The sequence below is a fragment of the Aethalodelphis obliquidens genome, unplaced genomic scaffold (genome assembly GCF_003676395.1).
Source record: "Aethalodelphis obliquidens isolate GAN/ISIS:26980383/991018 unplaced genomic scaffold, ASM367639v1 scaffold68, whole genome shotgun sequence".
Classification (NCBI taxonomy): Eukaryota; Metazoa; Chordata; class Mammalia; order Artiodactyla; family Delphinidae; genus Aethalodelphis; species Aethalodelphis obliquidens.
The window spans coordinates 10,286,447-10,298,868 of record NW_020838012.1 but is presented as its reverse complement, the minus strand read 5'-3'; the positions used below and the strand labels follow the sequence as shown (position 1 = coordinate 10,298,868).

Below are 12,422 nucleotides of genomic sequence, written 5' to 3'. Positions count from 1 at the left end.
AAAAATATAGTATCCAAGATCATTATTAACCAGCCTGCCTTGTCTTTACTTACCTTGCTAGTAGCTAGGAAACACAGAAGGGAAATATAACCATAAAAGCCTGGGTATTTTTTTCCAAGCATTTGACACACCATGCTGAATAAAAATTTTTGAGTGCAAATTTTCTGTAAAATTCAATTCTATCATAAACAAATGATAAAAATCAAGGTCAAAGGTTAAAATAAAATGGAAGAAAATTTTAATAATTTGTAATAAAGCACTTTAAAATATTGTTCCTTATTTTGCCACAATCACAGAATTTTTTCAACACTGTTGGGAACGTTATAAACAGCCTTCAAGGAAACATCTTAAAGAACAGTTTTAAGTTTCCCTTTAGAAATTTAAAATTTTACCATTTCATAGCTGATGGTTTACCAATAGCACCAGTTCATCAGGGTGGAAATGTACCACATAGTTGACCTGTTTAGTGGTGTAAGGAAGAATAGCCTACTTTGAAAAGTCCATCTGAAGAAAAAGCTTGCTGAAGAATCATTTGCTCCTACAAAGTGTTAGTAAACTCCCTTTTCTGGAGTTAATAATGAAAACCAAATAGAAAACATAGCTGAGTCAACACCTCATTAATGGGGTAATCAGTGAATTCTATACAACAGTCTGTACAATTCTATACAGCTACTTGCACCAGTGAGGAAGAAACTCCATATAGGTTGGGGAGAGTGAGAAAGAGATGCAGAGAGACAGACACGAACTGAGAGGAAGGTCTTACCTCCACACATTGAGGATGGCACCTGAGCATCGTCAGTAGATCAAATAAAGCCAGTCAGCTCTTAACCAGGTGGTGATGAGGCCGTGGTGGCTGTTTTAGAACTCTTGGCTTGCCTAGAATAGTGTTTTCAGTTCCCTTTATAAGTAAGTGAAGACTGTTGGCAAACCTTTCTAAGCTGCATCTGGTATATACAAAAGTTTCTTTAAAAAGACCAAAATTTAACATGGGAGGTAAAGCAGTGTTCCTGTTCTTGTATAGTTTGGCGGTCCAGGTCTCATGTACATTCTCAATAATAAGAGAATAAAGGTTATATTTCAGTGAAAGTGAGAAATCAAATAGTGGTGCAGTATTAAAAATCTTGATCTTAAAAAATTCTGTTGGGGGAATTCCTGGGCGGACCAGTGGTTAGGACTCTGCACTTCCACTGCAGGGGGCCCAGGTTCGATCCCTACTTGGGGACCTAAGATCCTGCAAGCCGCATGGTACAGCCAAAAAACAAACAAACAAAACTCCTATTGGGATTCATTAAGTGAATCTGACAGTGTTAATACATAGGTCATTTATTATCAAAGGAGAAATGTTATCCAAAGTAAGCAATTGTAATACTGTATGAAAATATTTTTATATACAAATAGAGTGTCAAAATTAAATATGTACATTCCATTAATTAAAAGGCCAACATATATTATTCTCTTAAAAATATAGTTCCCAAATTGCAAACTCATTTAGACAAATTTTATTACACATAAATGACAAAAGTAACTTAGTACTATGGTTTAGCATTCTTAGAACAGATGACTTTCTATTTTGTGAAATTATTCTTTATCTTCATTTTAAAACATCTGTTATATCATTTATTAAAGGCACTGTGTTATACATTCATGTTTAATTACATCTCTCAATTATCTTGGATTCCTTTATGCTACTGCTTCTTTAAGCTGTATGACTCTTGTTCTCATGGGCCTTATGCATATCTCACTGTAACTCTGAAACATTTCCAGCACAGATGACAATTTCCACTCTCATTGCAGTATGCTGATGCATAGTAGGCCATACAATTGGTAATAATGAAATGTTAATTTTTAATCCTTGTAAACTTTATACATTTCACAGAATTTATATGTCTTCTGAAAATTTTAAACAGGTTTAAAAAGTATTATTGCAACTAATATCTTACATAGATTATCTTACAAAAATCAGTTCAGAATTAATACCGATTGATATATGTCCTCATGCATGTGAAATAGTTTGTTGATTGCAGCGTTTCCACTGTTGGTTGCAGTGGTTTCCACTGTTTATGTCCATCTTCTAGCACTACAGTAAGGATTTCTCAATTGCCATAATCCGTTTTTACCAGGATGCATTCAGTAACTTCCAGAAGGCATTTTACCCTGGAAAATTGCATAAGCAGATAGATTCTTGGAGGATACAAATAAAGCTCTTAAGTTTTTATATTGCCACTCCGTATTTTTCAATGTTCTTTAGCACCCCTCAAAATTTTATTCCAACAAGTTTTTATCTTTTGTAGTAGTATCTTTAGGAAACACAGGTCATTCTGTTTTTTCTGTTCCTTTAAAGACTTATTCTCTTCCTAGAGAAATACATAAAAAAAGTTTGTAAGTTCATATTTTTATAAAAATACACATTTTAAAATATTTAATCTTTAATATCCATTATGCTAGCTTATACTAAAAATTTGGTTTAATTAAAAAGAATCTTGAATGATATTTTTTAAAATATGGTTTCTAACTATAATTGTGATCATTGATGTGTAGGAAAGTCAAGGTTGTTGTGGTTTAAGATTTAGGATTAATTAAAGAGCTATGTTAGGTGGATGTCATTTTCACCACTGCAACAGTGGACATAAAGAGTGCTATTTAAACTTTTGTGAGAAAGATTTGTACATTATTCAATTGAGTTTTTTACAATGGAAAAAATGTTTTTATGGAAGGAATAATTAATACTGAAAATATTCAGTTTATTTTGTCAAAGATGATTAATAAGGACATACCTGATAAAGCTTGTTCCCAATCTTCCCTAGAGTATGGAAGATGCCTGCCTCATAAGCTAGTTTTCAGTCCCTGACAAAAATCTAATAAGGGCTACCTGTACAACCTACAGAAAGTGGAGAAAGAGATACCTCACACGGAAAAGACATATAAGAGAGTAGCTGTGCATATATACTCAGTTATATTTCTGTGAGTCTCTGGGAAGTGGATTAGTACAGGGTTGAGTAATTTCTTCATTTAAATAACAACCAATTATTGGGTGTTTGCTAGGTCAGGTATTGTGATCAGTGCTATACATACATTATTTCATTTTATCTATTTAGTAATTATGAAATTGATGATTTCACCTTTCACATTTGAGGAAACTGAGATGTAAAGAGGATAAATAAGCCGCCATTGTCACACATCAAGTAAATATAATGACTGGGTCTTAAGCTTGTTTGTCCTATTTTTAGTTTAGTCACATTCAGATCTCTTTTAGCTATATATTTAATAACAGTAACACATACCCTTTAAATAATGCATTTAAAAGATTAGAGGACAGATTTCAAAGATAAATATGAAGGAGAATTTCTCATATTCTTCTCTTTAATGAGGGTCCCAGGACATCTTTAAAAAGTACAAATTGAAGTTTATGTGACTAAGCAGGTTTGAAATACATAGATGTGAATATTTCATGACTTTTCTCAAAGATCAAGATTGAACATTCATTAAAAAGACAAAAAAACAAAGAACTGTGATTTTGCCTCTGTAATCCTGGGAACACAGATGTTATCTCCTTTTTCTAAACTTTCTTTCTAAATTCCCTTAGCCAGAGGCCCTCAATGTATTTATTTATATTGCTCAGTTATTCATTTCAACTATTCCACTTCAGGTGGAATTCCTAGAGTTTCCTGAGTCCCAGGGTGTGCAGACTCACACTGCTTCTCTAAGAGGAATAAGGAATTTCCGTATATATATATAGTGGTCAAATAACGTAGTAACGGAAGTGTGAAAAAGGAATCTATCACTCTCATGAACCAGGTGTGTTCATTTTTCTGTCTCATCCTAGTTAATATTTATATCATTGTAATGTATAATCAGATTTAATTAAATATTCTGACTTTTTCATTCATATTTTCTACATTGGTATATAATTTTGTGTAATAATCTAATAGAATGTGTGCAAGTATATATAAATATAGAATATTCAAATACTATTATACATATACAGTATATACTGTACAGTCTATACTAATAAAATAGGTATAAAATGGGTTCTCATTTTTAGTATGTATTTCTGTACTAGAGTAACGTTTTTTCATTGTGTCTTGTTGTTTAGTTTATTTTCTCCTATATTGTTCATGTCCTTTGCTATTACCTACTGAGGTTTTAATTTTGTTTCTTTTTAAAAAATCAATGCTCTGACATTTTCCCTAGCTTCTTTAATTTTAAAATAATGGTTTTTAAAAATTCAGTTTAAAGGGATCCAATTTCTAAGGGGTACCTCCCTTCTCCTTTTACCAACATTATAATGAATATTTTCAAAATCGAGCATATAAAAGGAAACAATTCAAAGAGAAATATTAAGGAATTAAGTTGAGTAAAAAGCTGATAAGAAAACTATACAATCACTCTTACCAAATTCTTAGTGGGTTGGGCTTCACCCAGGGAAGTTGATTTTCTTCCTTTACCCTTAAAAACCAAGTCATATTTATAATATTGATTATTAATCCTTTATCACTCCTTCCATTAATATAATTGCTAATTTTCATATTACTCTCAGCCCATCTAATCTATTTGAATATCTACTTTAAATTATTTATTGTTAGTGTGGCAGAATACTAATTTCATTTAGAAATTGAATAACAGGGAGAAGGGAGAAACAAGAGAGATTAGTCTTCCGAATAACCTGGATGCATAATTTTGCAAATATGCCCAGCACTGTGTTAATTGCTGTGAGGTATGAAAAGCTAATATAGAAGGGTATACTAACAGAGACAAAAAATTAGAATTTTAATCAACATGAAAATAACATTAGCATTAAGTTGTTAAATCCTTATCATAAATTTTATTAAGCTTTACCCATCAGAAGCAAAATGAAATAACTATAAAAAGCTTGTAGCATGCCTAACTCACGAAGAAAATTCAATATAGCTGACCATCTTTAACATCTTGCCTTCTCATTTCAAGAAAAATTTGGATTGTAGCAGGTTAATTTTGTAACATAATTTTATTTAATTTCAAGATTTAAATTATTTGTGTATTTTCTTTTTCTACAATTAGTTGATTTTGGAATATGGTAATCAATGCAAAACTCAACACATGAGAGAAAGAATTGCAAATATACAGCATACCTATAACCTTTAACCCTTTGATATCGCTAGTTTGCTCTGCATTCTTTTCAGTTAAGCCCTGACTTGAAGCTTATGCACAACATAAGCCATTACTAAGTAACTGGATGTGTAAGCAACATGAAACGAACTTGCTATTCCTGCATTAGATAGTACAGTAGTCTCTCTGTATTTGTGGGGGATTGGTTACAGGACCCCAGTGGGTACCAAAATCCAAGGATGGATGCTCAGGTCCCTTATATAAAATAGCGCTGAATTTGCATATAACCAGGCACATGCTCCTGTATACTTTAAATCATCTCTAGATTACTTACAATACTCAATACAATGTAAATGCTATGTAAATAGTTGTAAACACAAAATAAATGCTGTGTAAATAGTTGTTGATGTGTCTTGACAAATTCGAGTTTTGCTTTTTGGAACTTTCTAGAGATTTTTTTCTGAATATTTTTGATCCACGGTTGAATCTGAGGATGCAGAACCATGGATATGAAAGGCTGACTGTACTTTAAATCACTATAAATAAGGATTAAGAGATGGTAGGCTAGAATGTAAAGTCTTCATGATTCTTAAGCTTGGCCTTAAAGAATGCATAGAACAAGAGAGATCAGATTTACAGAAAAGAGAACAGTAGAAATTCCATATAAGGGACTAACATTATAAGGGGACAAGATTGGAAATAAGCTTGGCAAATCCACAAGACCAAGAGGAGACTGGCTTGCATCAACTAGATAATGTAATGATAAATGAAGTGGTCCAACTTATATGGTCCAATATATATTTTCATCACTGCCAGTAGGGCTCAAGGACAATCTTACCATTTTACCTTCTATGGGCAACTACTAGTATTAAAAATTAAAAACACACACAATCCTTTTTCTATCATAAAAATGTTAAAATTTTCTTTTAAAAATTATAAGAAATATTTTTGGCTTTATGTGGCAGCTGGTAACATTCCTGAAGAGGGAGTAAAAATAATAATAGTAATTATAAAACATTTATTGAAACTTTTTAGTACTAAGCACTCTATATTATGTCATTTTCACATCCTATAATGTAGGTACTATATTTTTCTCCACTTTGCAGATGAAGAAACTGTTGTCTAGTCTCAAGATAATGTCTTCCAAATTTTGTTTTATTGTTTATATTTCATGACCACTAGCAGAGAAGTAGGAAGAAATTAGCGCTATACTTATCAAAATTATTGAGGCAAAAAACTTGAAAATTGTTGGACATAAATATGCCCAATTTTTATATACAAATATATTTGTTAAATACATTTGATTACCCGTTTTATTTGCTATGAGTTCTTATAAGTGTGTACATATATGGATTAAAATTATTAAGACATTTTAGAAATAAAAATTTACCATTCCTCACCCAACTTATCACACTAGCCTCCTTGACAGTTATTATGACAATAAAATTTATTATTTTCTTTATTTACTTTCCTTTTTTCTTTTCTTTTCTTTTCTTTTTTTTTTTTTTTTGCGGTATGCAGGCCTCTCACTGCTGTGGCCTCTACCGTTGCGGAGCACAGGCTCTGGACGCACAGGCTCAGCGGCCATGGCTCATGGGCCTAACCGCTCCGCAGCACGTGGGATCTTCCCGGACCGGGGCACGAACCCGCGTCCCCTGCATCGGCAGACAGACTCTCAACCGCTGCGCCACCAGAGAAGCCCTATTTTCCTTTTTTAACTGAAGTATAGTTGACTTACAATGTTGCTTTCATCTATTTTTAGTACCTTTTTAAAAACAATTTCTTTGCCCTAGCCAAGAGATGAATAGGTACTTTACAAGTTGAGGCTTTCCTCTTCTAGAATTGAGTAAATGTATTTCAATTTTCTTATAAGCACTTAGATTTCTATGCTAACGGATTTGGTCATCAGAGAATGATAGTATCTTATCACTGGAGTTGTTTACATTTTTGTACAAACAGTCCTCAGCTTACCTTGTTGGTGCAGTTCAACAGTGTTAATGTGCCCTGTGAAACTGTTGATAGGTGAAGATTGAAATCGTCACTGATATTCATTTTAAGGAATTGCTTCAACTTTCGAGCAGCACGATATAAAAACGAAGCTTCCTATTACAGAAAAAACATCAGAAGGGCTGTTTCAAATAAAATATTAAGAAGTGATAAGCTTTCCTAAGGAGCCTAAGGCCAGAACTGTATTGCTAAGTAACACCCCACCTCCACCCCAGTTTTCTTCTATTCCAGTTAATCGCATGACTGAAGAGCAACTAGACTGAAACTGTTTAGCTCCCAGGTGACAGCCTAAAGTGTCTAGAACCCAGTTTAATGATTATCTGACTTTTTAAAGTCTCTTTTCTTTGCTATGTGTGATCTTATCGCTTATGAGTGAACATATAACAAGTTTATTCAATTTTAAACAAGATAACTAAAGGAGAGGTCTTCTGGAAGCAATAATAGTGAAAGGTATGTGTGACTTTTCTTGTTGTTATTATTTTTGCCCTTTTTGAGCTATGGACGAATAGCTGGCAATAAGAAAATAAAGGGCCTATTCACCTAAAACAAGTTTTTCAAATATTTAATGTAAGAAATTTAAAAAAAAACAGAATTTATGGATATACTCTTAAATGCCATGAAGTTAACTCAGCTATTGTGAGTTTTAAAAAAGTCTATTGAATAGCACACTAGTTTCTGCAGAAAGAGATGACACAAATTTTTGTTGGAAGTTCTGTAGATTGTAATATTATACCAAATAGAAGTGGTAGTGGTTTGAAGATAAGCAAATATTGAAAGAAAAAATTTCAAAATGCCTACAACTAAATTACACCCATTACTTGTGTGTGTGTGTGTGTGTGTGTGTGTGCGTGTGTGTGACAAGCATTTTCCTGCATAAAAATTTTAGAAATAAGAGATATGTGTCTTTGAATTCAGCAGTTCTTCTAGTATTTTCAAGGTGAAAATGAAATGCTAAAATTAAAAGGACTATTTATCAAATAAGCATAGGGCTATTTGTAAAATAAAAGTATAAAAGACCATAGTATAACTTAACATATCAATGGGAATTGTCGGGTTAGAGCCAAAAGACTGTGTTATTAATATAATCAATATAATTAACAGAGATATAAAAAATATAAGCTTCTATGAAATCAAGCTTGAATGACATATAAACTCCAAATAATTGTCATTACCTTATTATCATCACATGAATGTTTTTTAAAAAAGTTAGGTTCGTTATTCAGGCAATTGCTATCAAAGTCTATCATGCTGTCCTGTAATAAATAATATAAAATAATATGGTTAAACTGGGGACCTTTCTATCATGTAGTAATTATAAAAATAACAATGTTATAATACTTGGTATTTATATGTGCATTTTAAGGAAAATAACTTTAGTCTGATTTAGCTGACTAGGCAGGAAGAATAGTTATCTATAGTTGAAGAATAAACAAGTATATACACAAACCCTCACGTATTTAGAGCTTCCCCCAGACTCCATAGGTTAATCTCAGAAATCATTGAGAGAAACTGGCTTTTTTGGGGAAATAAAAGTACCTATTTTAGAAGTTATACTATATAGACAACGTACTATAAATTTTGAAATCATGAAGTTGAGATGCATTTAAGAGGTTATTTGGTCCAATTTCCTGCCACTATCAAACAGCAACAAAGGGAATTTACTTTAGAATGAAGGCAAAGCCTCTTGACAGTGAGTAAAGTTGAAATTCATTCTGCAGCATTTTAAATAATCCAGTTGGGGATGTTTGAGGTAGAATTTAGCTGAGAAAAAAGTGAGATTGAATATGTGCATTGTCATTGTCATGTAAGAGGCGGGGAAGGCAGACTGGCACGTTCTCATTTTTCTTTTCTAAGGAATGTAGTATTAGAAGGTGGGGATTAGCTGAATCAAGAATGTACTTGAGGGCTTCCCTGGTGGCGCAGTGGTTGAGAGTCTGCCTGCCGATGCAGGGGACACGGGTTCGTGCCCCAGTCCGGGAAGATCCCACATGCCGTGGAGCGGCTGGGCCCATGAGCCATGGCTGCTGAGCCTGCACGTCCGGAGCCTGTGCTCCGCAACGGGAGAGGCCACAACAGTGAGAGGCCCACGTACCACAAAAAAAAAAAAAAAAAAGAATGTACTTGACATATTAGGAAGAATTTCCTAAGGATTCAGATTCTTTATGCACAGGCTTGGACTAGCTCTGTCCAGCAAACTAGCCATTCCATGCTATCAGAGCTTCTAGAAGGACTTCAAGCAATTTTAGCCTATGTGTTGTCATCTAAGGAACAGATAAAAAGTGGAGTAATGGCAGGATGTAATCATGGGCTTCTAATCTTCATCTGCCTCTCAGAAAAATATGCATTACTCTTCTCACCACTGAAAAACGTAAATGGTCTCTGGATTCATCCTGACTTTAAATGTATCTGTTTTATCTATAGGAATTACAGCCTGAACACGTAATCATTTATTTAACCATTCAACACTTACTACAGGCCAATGGGCAAAGTCCTCTGCCAAGCTTGATAGGGGAACAAAGACAAGAAAACACAGTCCCATTTTCTTATGCCATTTGATGTAAAGGGCAGATGCTGCATCCTTGGACACTTGTACATCACTTCTTATATTTGTAAAAGTATGCTTATGTAAACAGAAGATTTGTTAGTGCCAAACATCCCAGTCATACTGCAAATATCTCAAGTGCAAATAGATATATTTTTCTATAACTATCCTTATGTTGCCATTATACATATTCCTGAAAAGATAGTGGAAAATTAATGTTTGCCTGTTAAATCATTTTCCTATTGACTTGCATTTAACCCTAAGAAGGATAATAAATCATATATACATTTCTCTCTGATAAAACCTGCTTTTCATTTTTGCCATGCCATCCATCAAATAAAGAAGATAAGCAAATGTGCAGCTAATCTGTATGATGTTTTCCAATTTACCAAAAATATTATATGAACGAGTACCTATTTCTTGGAGCATTTTAACCAATTGCATGGCACACGAATATTTGAAAAGCCATATTGGTTAAGCCATTTCATTGCTCCAGGTATTTAACAAAACTCATTTTTGGCAGATACAGAAAGGGTGTTTTTATACCACGTAATTTGTTTGCCAGATGTGTACAGCAGTAGATAAAAGTCTCACTTAAAAGTTTGACTTAAAAGGTTGACTCCTATAAAAGTCACAATTATAGTTGACTAGTTGACTTTAGTGCATTTTATGAATAGATTTAACATAAGCATACATGAGTGCCAACTACAGTTGCTTTCTGAAATTGTTTCCATTTAAGCCCTGTGAGAAGGGTGGCTCAGACTAAGATATGTAGAATCGTGGAGTTGGAAAGAACCTTATATATCTATCTTTTGATTTAACAAATAGTAGAATTACTTTATCAGTAATAGTTTCTTACAGGCATCTTGACATATTTGAATATTTCTTCATATTTATTATGAATATGAAAGAAACAAGAGACAAGCCAAGATCACATTGACTGTGAACTCAGTATTTTCCAGTGTAAAACATTATGTTACATAAGTTGTTCCTAAAATATCTAATGTTCTTTCAATTTGTAGAATTGCATTTTCTTTCATTTTAGCATAGTTTTCTTCTATCTTTGAATTTTTTTCTAAGGCATGCACAGTAGCCCCTTCCCCAGAAACACTAATTACATACACAGTTGATTTTCTATTTCACTTTTTTCTTTTATATATTTATATTTGATTTTTTTAAGATTCAATTTTGTGTGGTTTTCTCCAACATGTCTTCCATATGCCTGTTCTAATGGGGAACTCATGGTTACATGTGTTCTAAGTGAACTAATGTCTATTTACTGCCCATAAATGATTCTCATTGGCAGCTACATAACTGATAGCTGTCTCCTTTCTATTCTCCTTCTATTTTGTAGGTCTGGGCCTGAGGATTGGGGTTTTGATATGAAGAAGAAAGATTCAGTCTCGTGTCTTACTATTCTTTGAAAATGAACTTGGTCCCTACAGAAATCTTTTTCATTTCTGATTATCACTATCACAGCACACTCACGGCCCAAAGTCTTATGGCATATAAAGACTCATTTGGAGGACCTTTTGAAAAGTGAAACTTATTTTTTTATTTTTTATTTTTTTTTAAATTTTTATTTATTTATTTATTTATTTATTGCGGTACGTGGGCCTCTCACTGTTGTGACCTCTCCCGTTGCGGAGCACAGGCTCCGGACGTGCAGGCTCAGCGGCCATGGCTCACGGGCCCAGCCGCTCCACGGCATGTGGGATCTTCCCGGACCGGGGCACGAACCCGTGTCCCCTGCACTGGCAGGCGGACTCTCAACCACTGCGCCACCAGGGAAGCCCCAGTGAAACTTATTTTTAATGAAATCTGTAGCCTGTATGAAAATTGAAAAAGTCTGTATTGTTCTTGGAATCCTATTTCAAATGTTACAAATTTTACCATTAGGTAGCTTACCAGATTATTGTAAGAATTGGTAGTTAATTCCTTGCTTAAATTAAAAGTCATTCATTTATTCTTCAATCAAATACTTGTCGAACATCTACCATGTGCCATATAGTAGTGAAGAGAGAATTGTGATCAAAATCACAGAGGGTTCCTTCCTTCAAGAAATTTACTGTCTGGTGGTAAAGACAGACATCAATCCAATAATCACAATCAAATCTCAAATTAATAATTGTTATGAATAAAAAGTATATGCTACCATAAAGCCTATAAAGAAGGATTTTACTTAGGAACCTCAGTAAAGCCTTCCCTAAGAAAGGAACACTTCAACTGAGAGCTGAAGCATGAGTAAACTAGAGAAAAAGAAAATAGAGGAAGAGTAAAGATGTAGAAAACAGCATGTATGGCTTCAGTTAAGTGGGAGGGAATAATGGCAGATAGGCTGCTGGATGAAAGAGAGCAAGGGAAAACCGGTATATAGCTGAGAAAGCAAGAGAAATCACCGGTTTCATACGAAAGAGATCCGGAGGAAACTAAATTATGCTGGGGCTTAAGGACATGTTAAGGAGCTTTGTCTTGATCCTAAAATCAATAATTAATGACTAAATACCTTTTTCAAAGATCATATTAATAGCAGCATGGTAAATGGTTTGGAAAGGTTCAAGAAAGTATGTGTGTGAATCTTTAGGAGACAATTACATAGTGCTTGAAATAATGGTTTATTGGACTTGGTGGTGGGAAAGAATGTAGAGATAGGTGAAAAGACTTGAGAAATATTTAGAAAGCCAATATAACACTATTTGAGAATTAAAGTTAAGGAAGATTGACAGACCAGGGCTGATCCCTGGGTTTCTGGTGTGTGCAGCAGGATATACTGTGTTGCCATTCACTG

At 33.8% G+C, this 12,422-nt stretch overlaps 1 protein-coding gene across 3 annotated transcripts in view; it reads right to left on the bottom strand.

The window, feature by feature from the left end:
- Positions 1 to 232: 232 nt before the first annotated feature.
- Positions 233 to 12,422, bottom strand: part of IL7 (interleukin 7) — a 55,611-nt gene continuing 43,421 nt past the window's right edge. The window contains exons 3-6 of one of the 3 annotated variants that reach the window (XM_027089799.1): positions 8,265 to 8,345; positions 7,057 to 7,188; positions 4,393 to 4,446; positions 1,308 to 2,354 (exon numbers count right to left, since the gene is read on the bottom strand). In XM_027089799.1, the coding sequence (XP_026945600.1) occupies positions 2,235 to 2,354; positions 4,393 to 4,446; positions 7,057 to 7,188; positions 8,265 to 8,345 (387 nt within the window). In that variant the 3' untranslated portion in view covers positions 1,308 to 2,234. Of the gene's footprint in view, positions 2,355 to 4,392; positions 4,447 to 7,056; positions 7,189 to 8,264; positions 8,346 to 12,422 lie in introns of all 3 variants that reach the window. The other 2 variants (XM_027089800.1, XM_027089801.1) reach the window with 2 other exon arrangements.